The sequence below is a fragment of the Polistes dominula genome, unplaced genomic scaffold (genome assembly GCF_049000335.1).
Source record: "Polistes dominula isolate Pdom_NZ unplaced genomic scaffold, Pdom_raw_medaka contig_32, whole genome shotgun sequence".
Lineage (NCBI taxonomy): Eukaryota > Metazoa > Arthropoda > Insecta > Hymenoptera > Vespidae > Polistes > Polistes dominula.
Window position 1 is genome coordinate 3,219,939 of NW_028300880.1, and position 27,330 is coordinate 3,247,268.

General features: G+C 32.3%; 2 protein-coding genes across 4 annotated transcripts; one reads left to right on the top strand and one right to left on the bottom strand.

Moving 5' to 3' along the window:
* Positions 1-154: 154 nt before the first annotated feature.
* LOC107070484 (DNA polymerase delta) lies at positions 155-24,626 on the top strand. Of its 3 annotated transcripts, XM_015328734.2 has the most exons (15): positions 155-589; positions 827-1,110; positions 8,789-9,032; positions 16,877-17,078; positions 17,521-17,766; positions 18,002-18,481; positions 18,740-19,070; positions 19,145-19,380; positions 19,462-19,664; positions 19,736-20,464; positions 20,571-20,839; positions 20,923-21,128; positions 21,194-21,487; positions 21,559-21,741; positions 21,813-24,626. In XM_015328734.2, exons 3-15 carry the CDS (start codon positions 8,827-8,829, stop codon positions 22,017-22,019), a joined length of 3,792 nt encoding a protein of 1,263 aa, XP_015184220.1. In that variant the 5' UTR covers positions 155-589; positions 827-1,110; positions 8,789-8,826; the 3' UTR covers positions 22,020-24,626. The 3 variants fall into 3 exon arrangements, with proteins under 3 accessions (XP_015184220.1, XP_089032553.1, XP_089032561.1); XM_089176427.1 differs by having other exon boundaries at positions 155-1,110; XM_089176435.1 differs by lacking the exons at positions 155-589; positions 827-1,110; positions 8,789-9,032 and adding an exon at positions 13,446-14,703.
* Positions 23,902-27,296, bottom strand: Syx13 (syntaxin 13). The gene is made up of 6 exons (XM_015328694.2): positions 27,037-27,296; positions 26,169-26,372; positions 25,920-26,085; positions 25,677-25,807; positions 25,099-25,232; positions 23,902-24,992 (listed from the first exon to the last, which is right to left on the bottom strand). The coding sequence occupies exons 2-6, from the start codon at positions 26,369-26,371 to the stop codon at positions 24,817-24,819; spliced, it is 810 nt and encodes a 269-aa protein (XP_015184180.1). The 5' UTR covers position 26,372; positions 27,037-27,296; the 3' UTR covers positions 23,902-24,816.
* Between the last annotated feature and the right edge of the window lie 34 nt (positions 27,297-27,330).

A 27,330-nucleotide genomic window follows, 5' to 3' on the forward strand; every position in this document is an offset into this window, starting at 1 on the left:
ACGTCATCGCGCACGCGTTTTCACTCTATGCATTAAATAACAAATTTCCAAGATGAACGACATTATTTCAAAAACTCCCGCCAGATGCTTCGATAACCGCGAGAATTTAAATTCTTTCATTTACTCTTCAAATAAAACTCTCGATTGTATCGAAAATCTTTAATATTCAAATCAATTCGAATTAATATTAATTAAATTAATAGTCGTTTAAATTTTATACATATATATTCAAACAATTGTTAAAAATAGTCTGTATCTCACGATTTGTAGGTAACGTCGTGTTTCTTTATTATCGATCTGCAGTCGATAATATCAATTTCTGTTTGGTAAGAAGTTTTACGAATTTCCCGTTGCAATGTTCGATGACGCCACAGTCTGCATCAACATTTGTCTTTCGGTTGACCATAACTATTTTTTGTAGTTCTTCTTCTTTTTTTCCCCCTTCTCTTTACTTACAATCAGTCTGGACCGAAAGCGATTCCGCCTGGGATGCTGTAAAGACGCGCGGTGCCTCTCTGTTCCCAGTAATTGACAGCTGCCGAAAAAGAAGCGACACGATTGGACGCGTTTAAAGAATAGTACTTGCGCGGTAGTACAATCAAATAGTATAATACAAATAATATATTTCAAAATTTTAAACAATCAAGACAAAGTATTTTCCAGTTCAATTTAAAAAAAAAACAAATTTTTGATTATTTGTATACACCTGCCTTTTGTTCGTTTAACTTTTTTTCAATTTAATGATGGACTATTTTATAATTAACGTGCATTACAAATTATATAATTCAATTTAGTGATGATGACAACACGTGTGATTATTTTTCAGAAAATAAGTTTAACAGTGTGACACAAGTTTTGCAAGAAGAAGAAGAAGGACTCATAAATGTTGAACTGTGTCACTGTAATGATTTAACAAAAAAAAAAAAAATACTATAAAAACGTGTCGTTGAAACTATGCGAGTGTGAAATGAAAGATCGAAGAAAGGATCTACGACGTGGCTCGTCAATGTGGATTTTACTCTTAACGTGAATGTGTCTTTTAGATCTAACAAGGATTCCGACATGTCCTAGGGTTCATTTTCATCCATCGTTTTCGTCGATACTGCTCTGGTAAGTTTTTAATCAAAATTCAATTATCATTCCTTTTATTTAAAAAAGAAAAAAAGAAAAAAACATTCACAGTTGTTTTTTTGTGCACCAAGGAAGAGAACGTGCATAGAAATACGCACATATCAACTCGTTTGAATGCATTCCAAGTAAACATTTTTTATTTCCCTGTTTCATTGAAAAAACTATAAATTTCTTGAAGAATTCGCATAAACATTTTTTCATTTATTTTTCCAAATAATTTTCTTACAAATTATATACCATAAATTTCTTGGATCGTGTTGCAAGTCAAACGAAGGTCGAATAGAGTCATATAAATTTATTTTCATATAATAAAATTAATTGGAAAAATAATGTACCTAATTGTTTTCAGAATGAAATATTTTGTTTTGTTTTTTTTTTTGTCATTGGAGAATTCGGACTATTTGATTTGATTTTATTCGACAACACGAATCCGAGGATTGGAACGATTTGGATCGTCCTAAAGGATTTACTGCTAACCGGTTAGCAGTAGATAGAAAGAGAAAGAAATAAAGAATGAGAAAGAAAGATAGAACTCAGAAAAGTACTCACTCTAACACAGCGATTCTTCTTCTGAGAGACTTTCGCTCGTTCAACGACGACAACGAAGACGACGACGAAGACGACGACAAAGACGACATGCAAGGATGCATTATTGTCCTCCTCCTCCTCTTATCGACTTCGAGGATTGCAAGAGAAAATGCACATCTCTTCCTTAGCAGTTAAGATCATTTCGTACAAATATCATTTACCGTTAGTTTCTCTGTGAATTGAACATTCAACAATTTCAATTTCTTGTTTTTTTTTTCTTTTTTTTTTATCTCACCTCTCTTTAATGCCATTGCAATTTTCAAGTCAGATATTTAGAAACACACAACATTCATTTTATTTTATAATTTATGTATAATACCATTTTCTTTTTTAACATTGTCCTGTATTTGTTTCAAATTTCAAATTGATCTTATATTTTATTAGATAATAATTTGAAGATAATCTGATTTTAATGTAACAAATGGTTTTAAAAAGTGGGTAATCAGGGAGGTTGAGGAATTCATAATTAACAAGGGTATGACAAATAATCGTTAACAGTTTAGAATCTGAGATTTTAGAGTTTAAAAGTCAATGTAACAAAAAAGTAAAAAAGAAAAATAATCGAAACGTTCTTAAAAGACCGATAGCAATCGCTTAAAGGATCTCACGTTTTGTATTTGATTTGCATTGAAATTATCTCGAAGGTCCCAACGATTAAGCGACACGAACGTTAAAATCTATAGAAGAAGAAGGGTACGGGTCCAAACGTGGCTGGTGAACGAATGTGAGAAATGGCCCAACTAAACCGGTTTTATACTTAAATTAAATTAGTCAAATTGATTACAACGCCAGGAGGAATTCATTCGAGTTTAATCCACCTACACGGATAGATCTAACCCTATAGTATCTCATCATCATGATCATCATTATCAAAACACTCAAAAACACTCTAATGAATTTAGGTAATATCAACCCAAACAAAAACAAATCACTAACCCTAAGTTAGTAGAATAGACCTAAGAAAGTAGAATCGTTTCAATTTCAAGCATCCAAAAGGATGAAGATATTATTGAAGAAAAATTAGGTAGATGAATCCTAAGGTTAGGTAGGTTTCGTTGAAATGATATTACAAGTAGAAAGGTACTTGTGTAGAGAGCTACCACGTTTCTTTAGTGGGTAGAAAGGGACGAGGAGTCTTTCAAAGTGAGACCAAGTTGTTGGAGGGGAGAGAGTAGGCACAAAAAGTATTTTACAAAAATCAAAGAAAGGAAAAGAAAGATGGACTAGGTTGGGACCTGATTGTGGAAGAAAGAAAAGAAGAAAGAAGTGGGCTTTTTAGGGGGATTGAGTATATAAAAGATGTAAGGTTTAGTTTGGGCAGCCCTTGGAATGTAGTGGCCGCGGGCCTGACGGCGTGCACCATGAGACACCAATGTGCATATGTATGTGTACGTTTATATTCACTTGCAATACGCACACACACACATATCTATACATTTATATACCAATACGTGTACACTTTACATCACACTTTACTTCCAACTTGTTCACGTGTAAAAAGCAATAGCACTGGTGGACAACGACGACGACGACTGTTGCGTATGTATGCAGTACTTGCTTCCAGAACCGTGTCGAGAATATTCCGTGCCCTGGCAAGGCTCATATTTTTCTTTACACCCACACAAAAGTTTTACACGAGAGTACCCTTTTAATCCTAACACCACCTACGCCAACTTTCGACGCTTTACGAATGTACCTTGTAATACAAAACATTATCAACAACGTGATGAGATGAATTTTTGTAATTGTTATTGCCATTCTTTTTGCATCGATATATAATTTGTGGTTTAGTAAATCATTGATCAATTAAATTTACCACTCCTGCAGAACTTCCGTTCTATCTTGTAATCTCTGTTAATGGTTAGTTATCATAGTTAGAGATCGAACTGCTGATTCATGACTTGATCAGAATTGCTTATTACACCCCAACATATTTGTCAGGATTCTAATCGTTTGTTCTTTTAGGTTTTCTTGTTTTGTTACAAGTTTCTGTAATTATTGGATATCAATTTGAATGATTGTAATTTTGTTGTTGGATCGAGATCTATTTTATTTATGATTTTTATCGATCATTTCTCTCTATCTTTCTTTTTTCCTTGCTAAGTAGAAAGATATGAAAAATAAAAGATAAAATCTTAGCGGGATAGACAAGTTAAGAGAAGAAATGAGAGAAAAAAGGATAAAAGAGTGGTCGTACCACTCCTGGTTGTTGCTGTTGCTGATGTTGCTTGCACTCTGTGGTCCCAAACCTTCCTCAACGCAGCACGTGACTTTCGAAATATAGCTATACCAATCTATCCTCATCAGAAACACACACACACACAAACACACACACATGAACAGAAGAGGCCTCTCACAGTCAGGAAACTTGCTTATGATTTTCTTCCTTTATTTTTTGTCTGATGCACTTTAAAATGACTTCTCAGCTTATGCAGTTGCAATTGCTAGGATGTACAAAAATGTATTGAAATAAGAGAATAATTTAAACATCCTCTTGATGTTAACGTTCTTTGTTTTTTTTCTTTTTTTCTTACAGTTTTATATAAATATGAAAAAAAATGTAGGTTAAAGAGTATGCGTACGTGTGTGTGTGTGTGCGTGTGTGTGTGTGTGCGTGTGTGTGTATGTAGACTTATCTGTACTTGGGTATAATAATAATAATAATAAGAAGAAGAAGAAGAAGAAATAAGAAACCAACGAAACGTTGATACGAAGTGGAACACGTCTCGCTTGTAATACCAGCTCTCGAATCTTTGCGTTGAAAGAGTCGCTTCGATAGCAGCAGCCCCCATGCACTTGTCTCCGGTTTCACTCTTTATGGGATCCTAAGCGATATGACTGGTAGGATCTTTCCTTTTACTCAGTCAGACCCCCCTCAATGTCTACAGATCATCTCTCTTTCTTTATCCGAAAACCGAGCTTCTTAATTGATCCTTGTATCGATCTTCTCGATCAATAATCCTTTTCCACTTTATTTCTTTTTATTTTTTATTTTTAACTCGTTCGACAAAACTGGATGCAAAGCAGCATTATATGCATTCGATGATACTTTTTATTTTTGTTGGTTTAATTACTTTTAATTTAACTTCACTGTGTGTGCAATTAACGTTGTTCTCTTGCTAGGTTTTTTTTTTTTTTTTTTTTGGTTCTTTGACACACATACAGAAAGAGATGATAATTTGTACAGTTAGTTATAATATGTAGGTTGATTTAAATAGTCATAGTTATACGTTTCATGATAGGATCATGCATACGTGTGCATGCATGCCACTTGATCGGTTAGAAAGGCAGACGTAGGGTGAGGGCAGCCGAGGTCAGTTAAATACAGTCGGGACAACGCCATTTTTGGCGAGTCCGTTTACATTAAACCAGTTTCAAAGACCTCGTATAGTAAACCAGTTACCCAAACCCGAATTTCCGTGTGCACTCGGTCCGCTTAAACGATTTTACCGTGCTTCCAGAATTGCCCTCAGGCATAGTTCAGTCTTTTCGATCGTTCGCCGTTATTAAGCTTCTCGCCCTTTTTCTTCTTCTTCTTCTTCTTCTTCTTCTTCTTCTTCTTCTTCTACCTTTTTTATTTTTTCATTCGATCGGCTAAGAATTTTTTTTTAATCGATCAAACAAATCAACCTAAACAAATACGTTTCTTTTCTCTACTCCAAAACCATCCCTTCTCTTCTCTGTTTCCGCTATTTTCCTACAGATGGCTTATAGAAACAAAGATGTACACCTATTAATACTTTGCTACTACTTAGTAGGTAACTACTAGTAGAAACTACTTAGTAGGTTTCATATCGATAAGTTTTATTTATAACAGAGAATTTTATTATATTCGATACACCTTCATTTTGGAATATTCCATAGAGTCAAAGTTATTTTTTAAATAAATTAATTCTCAATAGAATGATTATATATTATTCGTTCAAAATTATTATCTCTAAATCGTATAAATCGAATATACTAAAATCATTGGCGAGAAACCCGAAAAACCTGATTCACGCTAATGTCCTCGCAAGATGCAATGTTGGTTGTTGGTACGTTGATGCATGCATCATCGATAAAAGTAACTATGCGTGAATTGTCGTCGTTTGTCTTACCAAAAATCAAACGGGAATGAAATACAGTATACTCTTTTTATAGTTTTTTTATTAATCAAACTAAAAATTTAATTCTTTAAAAAAGAAATCACAATGAAAAGATTGATAACTATGATCTAAGAAGACGAATAATTCTGATAAAATGGTGGGAAAAATTTGATCGACAAATTGCACATTAAGGAGAACGATCATGATCATGATGATCATGATGATAATGATGATGATGATGATGATAATGATGATGATGATGATGATGAGAACGACTTGGATATGAGATTCGTCGAAGGCTATCTCGCTAAAAAATTCTGCGAAAAGTGGATCGTACAAAGTAGCAGGATCTTCCACTTTGCGAACCGGCAGAATGAGAAGGAGCTTGTGGTGGGTATTGGGGGTGAGGATGAGAAGAAGAAGAAAGAGTAGGAGGATGAGTATGAAGAGGTGGAGATTGGGGTGGGATGGGATGGGGTAGGGGAATGAGGGAGAGAACCGAACGCTTAAGGAAGCACTTTGGAAGCCAGGCAGAATAATTGCATACGAGAGCCCGTCAAAGCGAGCAACACGAGCGATGCACAAACACGGTGTACGCGTAGAACGAGAGAGAGAGAGAGAGAGAAAGAGAAAGAGAGAGAATGAGAAAGGGTAAGGGAAAGGGAGAGGGAGAAAGAGAAGAAGAGAGTCCTTCCTCTCTTCCTTCTCGTATATATGAGCGAGAACCAGAACACGTTGAAATATTTCTCGGTACGTTCGTACACCAAACGGTTCGGCCCAAACTCTAAACTTTTATTTTTATTTTTATTATTTTTTTAGGGGAAGGGGTAGAAGGAGGCAGAAAAGGGGACTCCGCAACAAGTAAAACGATGCAATTTAACAAAATTCCGAGCAAAGGACTGCAGTCAAAGCTTGCACATACATATGCATGTGTGAATATGTGTGCATGTGCATGCGGGTTATGTATTTAAAAATGAGGAAGAAGAGGTTTTGTTTGATTTATTTTTTTTTTTTTTTACGTACGAGTATTATTATTTAATATGTAATTAACATTCAAAAGAGGCTACTATTATATATTTCTTGATAAGATAAAGATATTAAATGTTGTATACAAATTATACGAATTATCAGGATGATCGAGTTTCTCGGGAAATGGTGGGCGGAGGTGTAGGAAGAGAAAGCTTTTTTAACATTCGAATTAAATAATTTAATATTTTTTTTTTATGAAAACCCTATATATAACTCGTGTATAATAATTATTCTAATATGAGTATATAGAATGCATTAATAATTGTTAATTAATCGATGCAAGTGTTTAAAAGTTCGGAATATATGAACTACGTAATGTCCTCACCCTGTTTCCTACATTTAATAAAAAAATTACATTAGAATACAAAAAATGTTAAAATCAGAACGTTATAATGTTAAATACTCTTTATTAGAATTATTATTACCGTTGTACACATGCGCAATGTTATGAAAGTCATATAGACAAGATGTAATGAAAGAATTTTGATAAAGGACAACCCGTCAGTCTGAAGGTGAATTTCGAAGAGGACGATACTTCGATCAATAATTCCAAGCTTTTAGATACCAATTAACATTTATTTCATTACTCTAATACATTCTACTTATATTACAATATTTCTTATACACTAGTTCTTATACACAGGGTGTTCAAAAAACACCATTCAACATTTATATGATATAAAATACCCTGCACTGAATAAAAACGTTTTATGTTAGTAAATTGCATTTAGATATTGCATGCAATTGATGCAAGTATGTCAATCATGATACTAGCAAATAAAAATGATTATAGGATTGTATTTTAGAAACAATTTTTTAACATAGATTTACTAAAACTTTTTTTACTCATGTATCCTATATACCATATAAATATTGAATGATTTTTTTTGTGGAACACCCTATATACACTTAAGTCGTATACGAATACAAATGCATAGTCGTTTTATTTGGTTGTATTTGAAAAGATGCTCGAAATACCGTTGCGGTCAACGCTTTCGTTGTTCCAAGTTCAGCGGCTCTTGCAACGTGTGTCCTCTTCTCCACTCTTCCTTCTTTCGACGATGCAAAAATCGTCCTTCGAGTTGTGGCCAACACCCACGCGCATCGGCCAAACGATTCCCTGTGATCGACCGAACCAACGAACCAACAAACGAGTCCTACCTGTCCAATCGTAAATTATTCGATTGTTTTTTACACCCTTTAAAGAAACGTTACTTCAACTATTTTCTTTTTACCTTTAACTTTTGCGTTGTAATCATTTTTTTTTTTTTAGGTAAAAGATTTCTAACAAATTATAGATTCCTTTTATGTTTGTTTTATTTTCTGTTACCGTTTGATTTAGGTGTGTACGTGTAACATATGATTATCATCTTTTTTTATTAAATACTTGAAACATATTACGATATTAAAAATGAAAAGTCCAAGAATTCCTTGCAATTAACAGCAAATTACATTCCGAGATTTAATTAAAATAATGACTACGATAGTAAATCGTGACATTCCTTTAGAAATTATTAATTAGAATGTTTTTTTCTCTTTCATTAGAACGATACAATTTGTACGATATATTTAGATTAAAAAAAAAAATAAATAAATTAAAAGAATTCAATTAACGTGGAATAAGTTGTTAGAAACAGAAAAGGGAATATCAGTTGAGCAATTATTTCCCTCGGTGGCAAAGTTAGAGGTGGTACATTGGTGTTAATTACACCGGTAATTATCCGTGGAACAGGGTCGTTAATGACCTTCGAGAAAGTATTACAGTTAATTACTTTCCTTCCAAAGATATTCATTAGTCTCAGAAGTTTTAACTTGCTGATAGTTAAAGATGAATTTTTGATATGGGAATTGACTTTTCCTTTCTTTGATAATACTTTTATTATCTTCAAAAACTGACCTAGTTATGATGATAAATGAAATAAAAATGTGATATGTTATTTTTTAAAAATGTGCAGGTCCTTAGAGACGACGAGTAAAAGGACCCGGATGCAGGATGAATCTGGAACATCAAAAGATAGATGGTTGCACTCAGCAACCTTTATTTTTGACCGGTACTTCTGGATCTGGTGGAATATCAGCTCCCCAACAACAAAACGTTCCAACCAATGCAACACCTCCTGAACATTATGGTGGACCATTGAGTTTAAGTATCTGCATATCAGATTCCGGTCACGAGATACTTAGGCCAAAACCAAGACGGTAAGTGTTTGTCATCGATTACCTAATTTCACATTTTGATATTAAAATGAAGGTAGTCTGATTATAATAAACATTGATACAAATTTTCATAAAGTTTGTAAATGTAAGTAGAAAATGATATTAAAAGTCAAAAGAATCCTCCTCGTTGGCCTTTTAAAAGCGGCTTATAAGAAAGACGTCAGGTTTCTTAGTCTTCGAGCAAGACCACCTTTCACGATTATCAAACGTTTTCTACGTCGAAGATTACGTTTGCGCATTCCTTTTAATACTCTCATCCTTAACGACAGGTTCCATCATTCGGGATACAATTTTTGTTTTTTCCAAGGTTCCTTCATTCGCATTTTAAATTCGCATCAAATTGTCTTCCTATGAAACATTTATATTTCTATTCCAAAGACCCAAACTGGGGGATGATAAAAAGTAACTCAAGTTGAAAATTTATGTCGATTGGTAGAAAAATAAATTGTCGAATTATTGTTAATAAATTATTAATGTAAAAGAATCTGAGAGACGAAAGGGTTTTTTTTACCTTTTATATTAGATTTCTTGTCGATCAGAGTTAACTGTGTGGCATTCTCGTTCGAATGTCGCCAGAATCGAGTCATGACGAGTATACTTGTCGATCACAGGTAACTGATTAAATAACCAATCGTTCACGTGGAATATTTCATTTTCCTTTAAAAAAAAAAAAAAAAAAAAAAAGACAAGAATAGAAAAGATTAATTTGAAAGGGATTACAATGAAAGAATAAATTCTCACGAAGGTAGTCAAAGTTCCCTTCGAGTTCTTCCGATAGTATGGAATTCGTTTTCTCTTGGAGATCGTGTGAACGTTCGAAAGAAAGGATAGGTAAAAAAGAGAAAGAGAAAGAAAGAAAGAGAAAGAATATAAAGTTGTTCGTTATAAGGAATAACCTGACTTGTGTGAGGGTGAATTAGGATGAAATAGAAATTAGTCTATGATGATTGTTAGGAGAGAAAGAATTAGCTGTATCGTGCGAAACGAGAGTTTTAGTTTTAGTTTTGTATTTAATTGGTTTATCCGAAAGTGGGAAATGTTCGAGGAAAAAGTCGGAAGGTTATCTGAGAACGAAACGATCGAGATAATGGCGCCTGTTTGTCTCTTTGTGTATGTGTGTATGTATGAGAAGAAGAAGAAGAAGAAGAAGAAGAAGAAGAAAAAAAAGAAGAAGTGGAGGAAGAAGAAGAAGAAGTGGAGGAATAAGAACAAGAAGAAGAAGATGATGATAATGATGATGATGATGATGATGATGATGATGATGATGATGATGATGATGATGATGATGATGATGATGATGATGATGATGGCTAGGCAACTACACACAAGCTCTAAGATATTTAGGTTAATGGCCTAAAGGAATCGTCCTTTCTTTCCTCCTTTCCTTCATACCACTACATCGATCTTAAACTGGCTTTTACTAGCACCGATCTGCACACGTTAAATCATCGGTAGGTCAGGGACGTGACGTGTTCAATCTTCCTCTCTTTCTCTATCTCTCTTTCTCTTCTTTATCCAATTTATAATTATTTTAATTTCAATTAACTAAAACTAACCTAAAAAATTTTCCTTCTTTAATTTTGTATTAGTAATTTTATTCTGTAATTTATATCATCAAAAATACTTACTATTGTTATATAAACTTCATTATGATTATCATTATCGTTTTTTCTGTTCTTATCTATTTTTTTTTATATTTTATTGTTCGATTAGAGAATTTCTACGATAATACATTTAGTTTCTTTTTCATGAATATTTTATATGTGAGAAGTAAAAGCTGGCTATGAACAATTAAAAAAAAAATACATTGTTAATTAGCATGGGAATGTAAAAGAAAAGATAACTCGGTACAAAGTGAAAAGATGCTCCCCTTTCTTCCTTTCATCGTTTTTATTTTTTTTTCTCTTACCAATCTTTGATATCAAACTTTTTAATCTTCCTAGGTCACGGCCATGTTATCTTTCAATTAATTTGTATTTTTTTTTTTTTTTCAAGAGAATAACATCTTCAGTTCAATGAATTCAAATTAAAAACACTGTTATCTAATTTCAAATGAATGAGAACTAACATTATTTATTTTACGATAATATTCAAATGGAAAATTTGTTAATGATCGGACATTGTAAAAAGAAAAAATAGAAAAGAAAAGAAAAGAAACTTTCGATTATATTGTCGTTTTCATTACCGTAAAGATCACGGCTCGTTAATCAATTTAATGTCTTTGCTGTAAAGCGTTGTCGCCCTTGACACCGGAGTTTCGCCTAAGTGAACACGGACAATGTCTGCCTTGAAGTCTTCTTCCAAAAGCCTTTCTCATAAAAGGCGAGGCAAATGGAGTACACCATAACTATACACATACACACATAAACAGACATAACAGGTTAACAGTTTCTTTCAATTATTCTTATTTTTCTGAACTTATAATCGATCGAGATAAATATAGACACTTTCCTATCAATCATCAATTAATTATAGTCATTTCTCTCTATCTATGATTTCCAAGGATTAAAAATAACTAGGACGAGAAAAAAAAATCTCAAAAAAAAAACAAAAATATAAAAGAAAAGAAAATTGGAACAGCTGCACCCCGATGAGTAGAATTTTCATCCTATGCTCTTGGAACTTTCAATTAAGCACCGCTATACCAAAGAAACGATCCAAGATCTACGAGGTATTTGAAACACTGTTATAAAGCGGATCATGCTTGAGTGAAAGAGAGAGAGAGATAGATAAATAGATAGAAAAGTGGAGAGATTGCGTCAAGTATCGATATTCTGTTTGAAAAATGTCGGCCAACCGGCACTTGTAAAAGGAACATATTAAAAGGAAGATTAGGTAGGTAGGTATAGATACACGCTATGACTGGTTTTACCTGACGGTGTACTTTTAAACGTCATAGAGTAAAATAGTTTCTTATACGAGATCAATTTAATACCGGTTTAGTATTGAAAATAGGCCAAATCATAGAGGAAAAAGTATTAATCTTAATACGCGTACGTATATAAAGTTACTTTCAAATGTTCTCTAGTTCAAAACAAAGAAATATTCATTGTTTAATATATAAACAACTTAAATGTTTAAATATATTTAAAAACTTTGTATCATAGGTAAAAATATAATCAAAACGTATTTCTTTTGATTCCTGTTGTACATTTCGTACTTCCATTTTGGACTTCTTTAGCAACTATAAAATACAAAATTGTAATCCCAAAAGTACATAGTTTTTCGAAAGGTTTCAAAACAAATATATTCTGAATTTTTTTTTTTTTTTTTTACTTTTCCAACTAATAATTTCATTATTTTGTATCCTAAACGTTGTTAAACTTATCTCAATCTCAGACCTCAATGCAATACAAATTTAGGGTAGATAATAATCAAAACAAAAACTAAATAATGTAAGATATTTAAAAAAAAAAAAAAAATTGAAATAAGTTTTTAAACAACTTTAAAATCCATAGAAACGTTCAAACAATACTTGACCATAAACCCACAGGAAGGAGAATAGACAGAGGGGTGTTTTGCTCGGTTAAGAAAGAAAACGTAATGACGACAATGGAAAGAGTAAAGTAAAAAGAAAAAAAAAGGGAAATAAAAAAGGTTGGACATAAGATCGTCACGGATGGCGATCATGCAAACGGTGGAGGAGAGAGGAAGGCGTTGTGATTCGTAAGTAAAGCAGAAGCAAGGAAGTAGGATGGTCACCGGAAGTTCTCCCCTAAATCGCATGGTTGGGTACCATTCTCTTTCTTTTATCTCTCTCTCTCCCTTCCTATTTGTAAAAGCAGTTTCTATAGTCAAGTTATATACTACTAAGTTGATATAACAGTTTGCAAGTAGCGACCTCAAGTTAGTTGCTCGGATTTTCGTACAGAGAGAAGTAAACTTAGTCATAGATTGGTATACTTAACTTCTTCACAGATTGTCTGTCTATCTATCTGTGTCTCTGATTGTGTATATGTGTGTTTTATATAAACTTTAACTCTAAAAAGGGATATACAAGTATCAAGAAGAGATAGAGATTATCGTGAAAACAAGGCACGAACTCTGAAAGGAGGATCGAAGTCACGTTTCACGTGACTCTTTTCCTTACCTCTTTCTACGGAGTCATTTCTTTTCTTTTTGTTTTTTCGGGGGGAGAAGTCTTCTTAGAGAATCGAGAGAAAGATAGGAGAGATAAATCGAAGGGAACGTGAAACTGAACGAAGAGAAAACAAAAAGATTGAAAATAAAATATAAACCACAAAATAGAAACACATGATCATTATAAAAACGCTTTGTGAAAATCGATATTGATGACTATTAATGTATCATATAAATTATGTTTATTAATTTCATTTGTATACTAATTATTTTCTAAGAAAAAAAAACATTATATTCCCACGAATAATATCAAACGGTGTGACGTACATCACGTGAATGAAGAAAGGAAGAAAGAAAGGGAAGAAAGAGAAGAGTATCAGTGACGTGAAAGAAAGAAAGAAAGAAAAAGAGAAAGAGAGGTGTACCTGTGGTCGTCTCACCGAAGGAAGTGCACGCGTTTCACCTGTTGATGCACACAGGAAGCCTCCACGTCGAGTCTGCTCAGTCATCTGTTTACATCGAAACCGAACCGATGACTCGGATAACGCGAGTTTGCTACTCCTCGAACGATCCTATCGAAGAAGAAGAAGAAGAAGAAGAGAACCTTCTTTCACCCCTTTTTCGTTTGGAGGTTCTAACGAGCTAGAATCTCACTGATTCTCTTTGCTTTTTTTTTCTAGAAAATAGGAAAAGCACAAGGTGCTCGTTAAAAGACGGTTACCTTCCTTTTATTTCTTGCAGACCTTGCCAGTGTCGTCGGGGTGACGTTGGGGGTTTTGATAAAATCTTCGATTCGAATAACGAACGATAAAAGTGATTTGAAAAATATCAAAATAAAAAGAAACAAACGAGTTTAACCATGAGAATGATGCTAATTTAAATGAGTTTCTATTTTATGTTAGTGCGATTAAATTTGATAAAAGGAAAAAAATGACATGAGACCATCATCATCTTTGTCTTACTCGTCCACTTCCTCGTATTCAAGAAGAGGACAGTGTTCAAACAAGGATTGTACTTGTCTACTTTGTCGTGAATTGAAAGACTACGAGATGAGTACTACGATTGAAGTTCAACAGTCAATGATAGACACTGGTAATTTTATTTTACGTCGTCCAGTTACGACGTTCATTAATTCCCATGAATCTACGAGGGAATGGGATGAAACTAGCGAGTATGAAAAGACCACAACGTTGGAGGATAAAACACGTTGTAGAAAATTCGACAGGAATGAAATTATCATCGGTGTATCATCAAAATCAACTAGAACCATTGATGTTCCTCACAAAACGGTGATTTATTTTGGTGATACCAGTCAAAGGGAAAAAGATAAGATTGATCGCAAAGATGAGATCATTTCTTCTAGAAATAATCTCGAAATAAATGAAAATTCAATGATAGATGATAGTCGGATAAATAATAGTCATGAGATCGTAGTAAATGTCACTCCAACCAGAGAAGACGTATTAAGGATTGAGGAGGACGAAAGCCAGATCGAGGATTATTGGTCCTTGCCCGGGGACACCACTGGGTTCAAGGCTGACTGGAGTTTCGTTCAGCAATGGCGCCTTAGGGGGTAAATCACGATCGAGTTCAAGACAAATCGTTTCTTCTCGGTGTAATCTTGTTTCAGTGAAATATTCTTACATGCATGAAATTCTCTTTTCATAGTTTTCTTTTTTTTTTTTGTTTATCTACCTCTCCCTCCACCCCTCTGTTTTTTCGCCTAATTATTAAACATGGAATAATTGTATTTTTCATTGAATGATAGAGTTAACGATGCATAAATTATTTCCATAGAAAATCAGTAGAATGTAACGAAGATTATTACGACACGTGTTAACATTGCAATCATCTTAACGTTCCATTTACGAATAGTTAAGTATTCAGCATATATATATATATATATAGGGCAGGGGTCGGCAACCTTTTGAGTCGGAAGAGCCAAAAATTACAATTTGCAAAATTTCAGTTTTTAAGAGCCACAAAATTTGTTCTTGCCAACAATAAATAGTACTCGCATAAATAAAGCTTTTTGATAAAAAAAAAAATAAAAAGAAAAAACTAATCTATTTATTCATCGGTGCCTAATCCTCGTTAATCGATTCACAACGATTTTTAAATTTGTTTTTTTTTCTTTTTTTTCCTAAACTCTTTTAACTAAAGAGTCGCGGCTTCACATCCAAAGAGCTGCATGTGGCTCGCGAGCCGCAGGTTGCCGACCCCTGATATAGGGGGAATTAGCCTAATTCAAAATTATAATCAACACGAAAATATAATAATGGAACCCTTTATAAATTAACAAATACTTTCACCTAGTTTTGAATTATTTTTTGAGATTTATAAATGTCCAGCGTTACGTGAATTCCCCCTATATACATAACTCATGTGTCTTACGTTGAAGAAAGGTTTGATAGTAATCGTTAGATCAACAGCATTCGAAGTATTTCGATTTCTTTTAATTTACCGTTTCTCGAATCAATTAGGAGATATTTTCAAGATTCTTAGAAAACGATATCGCATTAGTTTTACTTCTGTTTTATATTACATGTTTTAGTTCGTAACATAATTCATCCTTTATTTCGAGTTCTACGAAGTATACCGAGGAAGAAGATGAAACGTCAATCTTAATGATGCGTATTTTCAACTTGAATTATGCTTATTACGTAATATCGTGCACCGTTTTAATTGAACATTCATTAATAATGATAACGTTGAACAAAAGAATTTGTGAATTTTTTTTGTTTGAAATTATTAGTGAATGAAATTATTATTCTCAAGAATTATTTATACCAAAAAGAAAGAAAAAAAAAACAAGTCATGAGTTTACCCACGATTTCTTAGTTTCGGTTCATTTACCTTAGTTCATTCTTTTTTTAAAAACTCTCATCTACTCGAGCATAATCGCACGGTACTATACTTTTTTCTCATCGCGGAGAAAGTAATTTTTTTTTTTTTTTATATTCGAACCAGTGCTACACACCTACGCTTACGATCGTTAAATAGATAAGAAATCTGATTAGAAACTCGCTAGGAAACAAATGTGCATATTTTATGAAAACCAGTAATAGAAAAAGAAAAAAACAAATTAGAAATCATTAAAAACACGTTTATCATTTTAAACGATCATTTAAAAAAATATATATATATACTATATTATTATATATACTTTTCGAGCTTATCTTAAACGTCATCTTTTACCAAAAGAAATGAAAAATTTGTCATTGATTATTTTTTTTTTTTATTTTAACTTTCGAATTTTATTTTGTGAAAGATTTGAAATGAGAACCAAAGTAAAAACACACAGAGACAGACATTCCTTTAATTCCTGTCAATGCCTAGTGAACCTTAACTCTTTTTCTTTCTTGTTCTTTCTTCCTGTTTAAGATAGAAATTTAATGCGAGGCAAAACCAAAAACGAATCGTCGACTGGGTCCAGACGGTAATTAACGAGCTGTCCTCCTTCATGGGGTATCAAATATCAATTATTTATCGCCGTTATCCCACGAGCCCGCATATTCCTCCTTCTTCCGTCGTATTCTGAACTTTCCTTAATACAGGGTGTCTTGAAAATTCCAATATTCACAAAGAAAACATCAGATCTGAGAACAAAATCTTTTACAATTTGTTTCATTTGTTTTCTAAAACAATTTTTTAGTATTCAACGTGATTAACAATAATAAATTGTTCATTAGTAACAAAAGTTTTTAATATTGATTTATATTTTATTTTAATTTTTTTTTTTATAGTCCTGGTGGTGGTAGCGGACGTGAAGTATATTGTCCCCCATACACAAAGGATTTTACAGAAAATCAGAAAAGTGGTGTCCACAATATGGTTCATATGGTTGCGGAAAGGGACACGGATAGCGTTGCGCCTACTCCGACCCCTCAACATCCTCATCCCTCTCAGCATCATCATCTCAGCTTGCACGAGCTCAGAGTACTTCAGGTATTTATTACTATTTTTATCAGATAACTCTATATTATCTTAAAATAATTTCTCTCTCTCTCTCTTGAAATTATATATATAAGAAATTCTAACGTTCTAACAGATGAAAACATAAAAAAGTTCAAAGAGATATAAGAGATCCATTAGATTTTCTCAACGTGTAGATAATATAAACGTCTAATAAATCATTTTAGAAGAAATACACATGACATAAGACTAATAATACGTTTTCTACCTCCCCCTCCCCTTACTATTTTACGATCGTTTAAAATTAGAAAAATTCTTAAAAATATAATCGTTATTTAATTTGTTTTTCTTCTTCTTCTATATATAATGAAGAAAAATATTGTCAGGATATTATTCGTTGTTGTTATTGTTGAACGTTAACCACGGCTAACACAAATCATGGCAGTCGGTTGTAAAAGACGAACGACTTTTGTAGAGGCGACCAGAATGCGCTGGTAATAGCTCCTCCGACGAGAATCGATCGTCCGGGCACGCAAGCATGTCGGATACCGGTGGTCATACAAGCAGCAGTTCTCCGCCTCATCGTCATCACAGGTCGCACAGTCCTCAGCAACTGAACTCTGTGCCGGAAGATGATAGATTGTCAGCTTCGGTTACCCAAAGAAATGGTAGAAGCAGATCCGGACAGAATCGTAACAGACATCGTGCAACCCCTGCTAAGGTTTTTCATATCATTTATTAATTATTTTATTTCTTTTCAATATTTAATACACTCATTTTTAATCATTAATTTATAAAAGAAAACAAGAAAAATGATTCAATGAACAATTTATTTTCTAAAAAGTTGAAATGATTTTTGGTGGTTCGATACGATTGGTCCTTGCACATACCCTACTCGCATGCTCTTCTTCCTTTAGGGAGATTCGTATTACGTACGTTCAACGACCTCTTTACAGCTGCAGGTACCATGGTCGGGTTCTGGTCTGGAGGACATAAAATTAGCGATTCAGCAACTAACCATGCGTTCCCACAAGTCTTCCTCGACTTATTCGTCGTTGAGTGGTTCGGAGAGTTCCGAGCCAGCAGTTAGAAGACTGATGAGACATAGTAGTTTAGAAACGATCAACACTAACGTTACCAGTGCTGATGAATTCGTTTGGGTCGACTCTCACAATAGACTGGTCGAGTTGCAACAATTACCATGGACTCATCATGATGTATTACGAGTATTGCAGAATGGTCGTACGAGGGAACATATGGAACAAGTTTCAATGGAGACCATTCCTAGACTATCTTATTTGTTACAACGTGCTTTGGTCAGAATCAGTCGTGAAACTCAACGATTGGCAAAGCCTATTGGTCTTTGTAGCAAACACGAAGTCTACAGTGCATTTAAGATCGTCCTTTGTCCAGCCTTGGCAGATTCTTGTACGAAGGTATCAATCAGTTTTCTATCTACCTATGAAAATATTCAATATTTAATAATTCGCAACACTTTCTGATCGCAAGATTGCTTTCAGGATAATATCAGGTAATAAACGTATTTAAATATATAAGTGTGATCAATTTACATTGGGTTCACCCAGTATATTAATAGGTGTGTCGACTATTTCCATGAAATATTGGATGAAGTTTAGAATAAGCTGATCATAACTCTTCTTTCGTGTGTAACATAAAGCTCACATTCTTCATAGGCTTGTCTACGAGCAGCTGCTATGTTTGCTGTGTCTGGCGATCAGCTGAAGCAATCGAAGGCATCTCGTTCGGGACTGCAATTACCTGTTGGTCGATTTCTCCGTTGGATGTCGGACGTTAGGCTTGGAAGAATGGTGCACGAGTATGCTGCGGTATACCTAACGGCAGGTATCGAAAATCTCTTGGAAGAGATTTTGTTGCAGTGTATGCCAACAGAACCACACACTACTCTAACTGCTACGATGTTGGAACATGTAATAGCAAACAGTGGTGACTTGTGGGGTCTACTACAGCCTTATGCTCATCTTAATGCTGGACGTATTGCTTCTGGTATAATAAATTGTTACGACAGTATTCACATTTTTATTATTTCATATTCGAGTTAATCATTTGTTTTATTTTAGGTGCTCTCGCAATGCCACGTTGGGCAAGCGTGAGTTCACTGAATTCTTCATCATCTTCTCGAAGTGGTAAAGAAGCGATAGGATCCACATTGGAACCATCCTTTCTAACAACATGTATTGGATCAATGTCCGAACTAATCGAGCTCATATCGAAGGTAGCACAGTCTGGAAGATGTCCAGTACCTTTAACATCTAAAGCTTTGAATGCTTTGTTCTATTACATGAGGTGTTCCCAAGTACGTCGATGTTTTTCTTATCAAAATCATTTGATCGTGACAATAATGAATTACTATGACTATGATCATTTATCATTTCAGCTCGAACATGGCGAGAGAGGTTCGGGAATACAAGAGTTAGCTTACGAAAGAGCTTATGTCGTTCTTCCACCATTGATCGAGTGGTTACGTATAGCAGCAGCTCACGCCGAGCATCGACATGCTCTTGCCGTCGATCAGGATGACATTAATCAAGCTGCTAGATTACTTTTACCTGGCGTTGATTGTCCGGTTAGACCGATATGGTAAGAAGATATAAATATTTGTATTTAATTAAAAAAATATCCTTCATATTATTTAACATAAAATATTTCAGTTCTGAGGAAATTACAGTTTGCTCGAAACGTATCGACGATTCCGAGTACGTACGTCTTTTGACAACTGACATGGCTTTCAAGATGTTGACCAGTGGTCGAGGAGAACTCATAGCACAGGCTATGCCATTGTTACCATCGACGAAAATCAACACTGTCAACGATAGCGGTTTTACTGCATTGATGTTGGCTTGTATTAATGGAGACGAGCAAGCTGTGGCAGCTTTGTTGGATGCTGGAGCAGATTTGAATATCGAGAGTCCACCTCCAAGTACTAGTCAATCGTCTAGCACTCCATCGAAAGTATCATCCACCTCGTCGAGTACTGCTATCGTGAGAAGTCCTGTCAATCAGTCGATGATGACAACACCAACCAATAAAAATGGTTCAACTTCGTCACCGATTGGTTCTCCTTGTAGTAATTCGAATAACGCCTATTACGTTCAGACCGGATTCAATGCTGAAACGCAACACTGGACTGCCCTGACTTATACAGCATTGTTAGGTCATTGTAATATTGCTAGAATGTTGTTGGAAAGAGGAGCAGCTGTAGAAGGTGGTGCAAAAGTCAGCGAAGATAAGTGTACTGTTACACCATTACAAGCTGCTACTGCATCCGGCAACAACGAGATGGTAGCTTTGCTTTTAGCTCACAGTGCACAACCATTCTTGTCTACTTTGATAAAAGATTCATTTTCTTACACGGGTTCAGCTCAACGTGGTTGCTATAGGTAACAACTTTCTAAATTATCGATTATAAATTACTTTTGATATATCTCATAAAAATGTGTGTCAACTGGCTATGAGATAAAACTACAAATGGCGCTTTTATCACAGCGCAGTATCGGTGGCAACGGCACACGGTCAAAGAAGTTGCCTTCATCAGCTGTTATCTCATCCATTAAATTTCTCAGCGAAACGTGGGGAAAAAGAAATCTTGTCTTTGGAGGAAATACTCGCGGAAGGTAATGCGAGTACCAATCCTCAGCAACAAACTGTCGATGGGAAAAATGGTCACAGAGAGGGTAAAGAACCGGTGTTTAACAAGTTACAAACGAAGGCACTTCAAGAAGCAATGTATCACAGTTCTGAAAGCAATCATTTAGGTAAAAATAACTTAAAATGTTATTTGTTTAAGTGTAAATAATTTAATGGCATTATCGATAAACATATTTGTTCATTGTTGTAGACATAACTATGGAACTTCGTGGGTTGAAAGTAGGATGGACTTTGCATTGTTGGATGCACAGTCTTGCAACTGCACATGAAATGAGAATAGATTCGGTCATAGATCAATTGCTTCAAGATTTTCTACAAGTTTGTCCTGATGATTATTCAACCCAATTCGTACAGGAATGTTTACCACTTTTATTCAACATATTTCGTTACAGCAAGGTAAATCTATAAAGTTAATTATCAACGATTAAACTAAAAATATTCTAATTATATTATATTTATAGAAGGAAGGTACAACGCTTCTTCTTGCTGATATATTTTGCACATGTTTTGGTTGGGAGCCAATCAAACCGATCAGAGATACAACACTTTCAAGTGGTTCAAGAATAGATCCGAAATTTGTCAATAATCCTGAACTAAGTGACGTACAATTTAGAGTCGAAGGAAGAGTCTTTTATGGGCATAAAATTGTTCTGGTAACATCGTCACCAAGATTTCGAAATATGTTAAGTTCTAAATTATGCGAAGGCAATCCACCAATCGTACAAATCAATGATATCAGATATCACATCTTTCAAGTAAGCAAACACAATTATTTTAATTATAATGAATTCATTACAATGAATATCCATAACTGTTAATACTTTAGATGGTCATGGAATTTCTTTATCACGGAGGATGTGCAACTTTGGAAGTCAATCAGAGCGACGTTTTAGAACTAATGGCAGCTGCTAACTTCTTTCAACTTGATGGTTTATTAAGATATTGTGAAGCCCAATGCTCAGCAATGGTCGATTTAGATAATATCGTTTCTATGTATATTCATGCGAAGGTATACGTATTATTAATAATTTTTAACATTGTTTAAAAACAGAAGCATTAATTAAAATTCATGATTTACAGGTTTATAACGCAGCTCAACTCTTAGAATATTGTCAAGGATTTTTATTGCAAAATATGGTCGCACTATTAACATATGATGATTCCGTAAAACGTTTATTGTTTGCTAAAAAATTACCAAATCATGATGTTCTAGCAGGCCTTTTACTTACTCTACAAGCAAGGATAAAAGCAAGAAGATCTCAACAAGTAAATAAAATTAAAACGTAGAACGTTTGAATATTTGCCAAGCATTAAATGCACTGGAGAATAGTAGAAATTAAAAAATAAAAAAAAATATATATATATCAAAAAATAAATAGATTCGTTCTAGTAACTTTTATAAACATATTGTAATTATGATATCAATCAAATGCTGTTTTATACATTCAGTACACCTAATTTTAAATATCAATTACTTGAAATGTATATTATATGTACATATCACTTAAAAAAAAAAAATAGAAGAATACTCTTCATTCGTAAACGAATAGATCAAACGTAATTAGTTTTTTTAATTGAAAAAAGTTAAAATTGACATTGACCATGTTTCTAGTTTATTTTTTAACAATCCAATAAAAAAGTTCCTGTATTTGCATCGGTACTTGTTCAATCACATATTTTTCATTTGTAAACAGAAGTAATGAAGTAAACAAATTACATAATAATAATATATAATTTTGATCGAAGTCAATGACAATTTTATGGCATTTAATTTAATTTAAAAATTGTAAGAATCTTGGTAAAGATTTTAGAATAAAAAGAAAATCTCGAGCGGGAATAAACAATAAAATGTTATCACTGTTAAAGTGCTATTTATTTAGAATGTTAATGAATATCTTTATGTACAATATGTAGATTATAATCCTAATGATAATGTAATTACTTGGATTTTTGGATCGTGGAATGCCTATAATATAATTATATATGAAATTGGGTTGGATTTTCAAAAAGGGACTATCTCAATTGATTTCGTCATTCAGTTATAGCCTTTACATGTGGCAAATATGCATAACAGTCAATAAATCCAAAATTTTTTTTGTATTCTCAATGTATAACACGAAATGAAAAAAAAGAAAAGAAATCACGAGAGTTACGCGATCCGAATATAAATATATTTATATATATATATAATATATATATAATTGTATGTGTGTATTGATATATATCTCAAGCACTGTACAAAACCAGCAAACGTAAAAATAATCTAATTGAATTATATTCTCAATTAACAAATACTCTAACAGAACAATGCAAACAACAACTCGAGAAAATGGTAGATAAAAGATGTGTGTATGTGTGGTTGTGAGTATAATATAAATAAAGATAAATTAATATATATAGGTACTAAGATAGACAAATTTTAAATAATTAATGTAAATATTTTAAGTAATCATCAGTATAGATATTTCATACTATACAGTCTTATTATAATCGTGCATAGAATGAAGTAAGTATTCAAATAAATGGCATTTAAACTATGATGGCTCTCTTCAATTATGATCAATAATACGATTTATTAATTTATATGAATATAAATTAATATATAATACTTTTGATTAGTAATCTTTATGCATATCAATTATATAATAAATGTATGTACATATGTATACGTACACATACAACAATTATATAAATATATATATATATGTTTATTATTATTATTGTGTCCGATATAATGGCACAAAAAATTATATAAAAAAAAGCTACATATTAGCTTTTAATGATAAACAATGTATCATTATTTGTATAATTAATTTGCTATTATTTCTTTTTCTATTAATCTTATAAATATGATATCATTTTTTACGAAAATGTATTAACAAGACTATGAGAACGTGTTTGAATGTTCATTCAATGAATACTTCATATATTTATATTTTTAAAATTTCCATTATATAAATTGTTAGTTGCATCTAAAATAACAATCACAAATATTTCTATTAGGTCAGATATTTAGAAGATCTTTTTATTATTTTTTTATGTGGTATATTGAGTTTAAAAAAAAAAAAAAAAAAAATAAAGAAAAGCAGTAATAAAATATTTAAAAACAATAAAATAATAATAATTAAATTATATAGGAAAAGATAATATAAATTAATTCAGAACAATGTAAAGAATTGTTTTAATCTATTGCCATTAACAAAGGATACAAATAGTTATAAAATTTGAAGTCATAAAATAATGCTAACATTTTTTTTTCTTTTTTTCTTTTACTTTATATATAAAATTCATGCATAATCAAAATACCCTTCGGCAACAGCAACAGCAACAGCAAAATTAGCAACGGAAATGCCACGCAATGCTTATCTTTATATTTCGAGATTATTAAAAAATATAAACACGATAAAATAATAAAGATCAGGCAAAGCACGAACGAATAATGAGTACTATCAAAAAAATTACATAAATGATTAATTATTATATATATATATATATAATTTAAAGTATATATATACTTTAAAATACAATTATATATGTTGTTTGTTTTAAAATTTATCCACCTTAATTCTTATTCCAAAGCTTTCATATTAAATGATTTTTGTTTATTATTTTTTGTTGTTTACAATTAATGCTCCCTAAATGTTAATTGATCCAGCAGTTAACTTTGATTTGATTAATGATCTAATTATATTACTATTAATAAAATAATAATTTGAAAAATAACGATACATTGAGAGCACAACTTTTAATAAAAATTTTTTATATATATATAAACTTTTTTTAACGTTTGATATTAACAAATATATTGTGAACCTAATAAAATAAACTAAGAAAATTTACATTAAATCTTTTACGAGCATATACAAAAAAAAAAAAAGAAAAAAAAAGGAACAAGTCTCTATTCTCTTTCCAGTTCGAATTCAAAAATATAATAATAATAATAATAAAATACCAAAATAATAATAATAGCAACTTCAACATAGCGATATTTCTAAGAATCGTATATTATAATAGTAATAATAATAAGAATAGATTGAGACAGCCCTTTTTGATAAAATCTTGTCACCTATATCAGTTAGGAGCGCTAACTTAATTTAGTGACTAGAATAATAATTACTACAATGGCGACTATTATTGCAAGTAACAAGAAAAGATATACTTTTCGGCGAAACTTGCTTTGGTAATTACTTCCCTTAATTAATTCTTGTGCTCCCAACTCAACATTGCCATAAATATTTTCTATATGGTTATCAACGGTGTCTGAAAAATAATATATTTACAAATTAATAATGTATCATTGCATGATACTACTACCTTATATAGATTGCTAGCAACGAAAGGATTAAAGAAACAAAAAAATACATACTAATAGTATCTCCTTGTTGATATGCCAATGCCGCAAGTTCTCGCATAATTTGATTTACATCCAATATATCACCTTCAATGCACTTTATCCTATCTTCTCTCTCCAGCAGTAATCCTTGTTGAAATTCAAGACTTCTAAAGGAAGAAAGAAAAAGATATTGATTTTACATATATATATCCTGAAGATTAAATTAAATGTACAAAATTATTGAATACTGAAAATACCTTAAAAATGACTTACCATACACTCAAGTGCATTTTATAGCTTGCTCTTTATATAAATAATACATGATGGAATTACTTAATCTTTCACTGAAATTTTAAATTTAATCTATTTTCATATTTCTGCTATAAAATCCACAAACTATGAACTACTGTATAAAAATTTGAGAAAAATAATCCCTACAGAGCCGACAATTTTTGATACAACACTACACAACGATAGGTTTAATAAACAATTCACATTCGGTGAACTAAAAGTACGAATAAATAGAGCGTTTTAAAGTTAAAATAATTTTTAAAATAAGAAGAAGAGGACAAGAAAGGAAAAAGAAAAAAAAAGAAACATCATATTCAAACCTTTGTGTTGCTCTGCGTTCATCATCTTGAATTTGAAGCAAACTTTGCCTTTCTCCTTCGTCATCGCCTTCGGAAATATTTTCTACATTACTGGTAGTCAAAATATTATTCTTCATTTTCTCAGCAATCGACTGCAAGGTATATTACATTAATTACAAATTGTATAACGATATTTAAATACAATGGAATGTTAAAGTACAGGCATGATATTTAATATGTTAAAGATATTTAAATATTGTGTACCATTTGCATAGCTGAATATCGTTGCAATGCATCTTTAAAATCAGTTGTTAACTTTTCAATTTGCAATTTTTGTTGTTTATCACCTCGCCTCATTAATACAGTAAGTCTTGCTATATCTTTGCTGGTTTGAGTTACGACTTGATTTGTAACGTATTGCGTTTCGTGTCTAAAAAAACACATATAATTAATTATGAATTATGATATATACAAATATGTAAGATATAGTAATGTTAGAAATGTTATACTTACACTTTATCCCTGAGAGCTGTGTTATCTTTGTTTGTTCCAATGTTTTTGTATGAACGTTCGAGAGTTCTCCAGCTTGTATTAATTGTATATATATTAGTGGTTATATTTTCACTGAGATTATAAAGTTCAGTAGGACTAAATCCTACATCAGGTACATCAGTCCGCTGGTCCGTAGACCCATAAGTTTGAGAACTGTGAGCCATTCTGTAATAACAAATTTATTATCCCATAAGTTTATATATGACTTAGAAATTTAAATATAAATCTAAAAATGTTTAGACACAGAAAAAAAACAATATCCATCTATTTAAACACAAAGGTTAATTATTCTTTGTTACTATGATAGTTCATGAATCAGTTAAGGTAATTACAAAGAACAAGATACAGTAACCAAGTTTTATATTACTTTATTGTCATATATATCACTCATTAATGAATTTAATTATTGCAATAAAAAATGTAAGAAAATTAGAACATCCAATTATTATATTAGATAAATTAATGATTTTAATGATAAAGTAGTAACCTTTTAAAAATTAATTAATATAAATTAATGTATGTATATAATATAAACAATATTTATAAATATCTCGAAAAGAGATATATCGATTGCTCGTGCAGCTTCAAAATATCAGAACAATGATTGTACGATATTTGAAGAGATTTTTAAAAGAAAATTTGCTTAAGTAAAATCCAAATTATTTTCTAAGTATATCACCTTAGAAAATAATTAGTTAACATCATAAAAATAATCGTACATTACAAACCAGTATACTCTGCTCCAAGTTAAAGTACATTAACATGAAGATTTATTCAAAATTATAGAAATAAATGTCGGGGATTAATCGATAAATAAAATCTAACATACCTGAGTAGATTTATCACAGGTATTCTTAATATCTATAATAGAAATTGTCCCGTTGTTTTACATTTAAAAAAAAACGAGAGAGAGAGTTATCTCCGCGTACCGAACTTGGAAAATGACAGTTGCCTAAACGATCTAATGCACCGGCAATGTGACAATAGTCCCTTTGTATCCGAGAGACGTTATTTTAGTTATACGACTGTTCTACCGACACGACAATTTTTTCGTTTCTTCAATCGTACGCGATTATGAGCATAGGTAAACGTTTTTAAATTCACTCGACGATATATTACATTT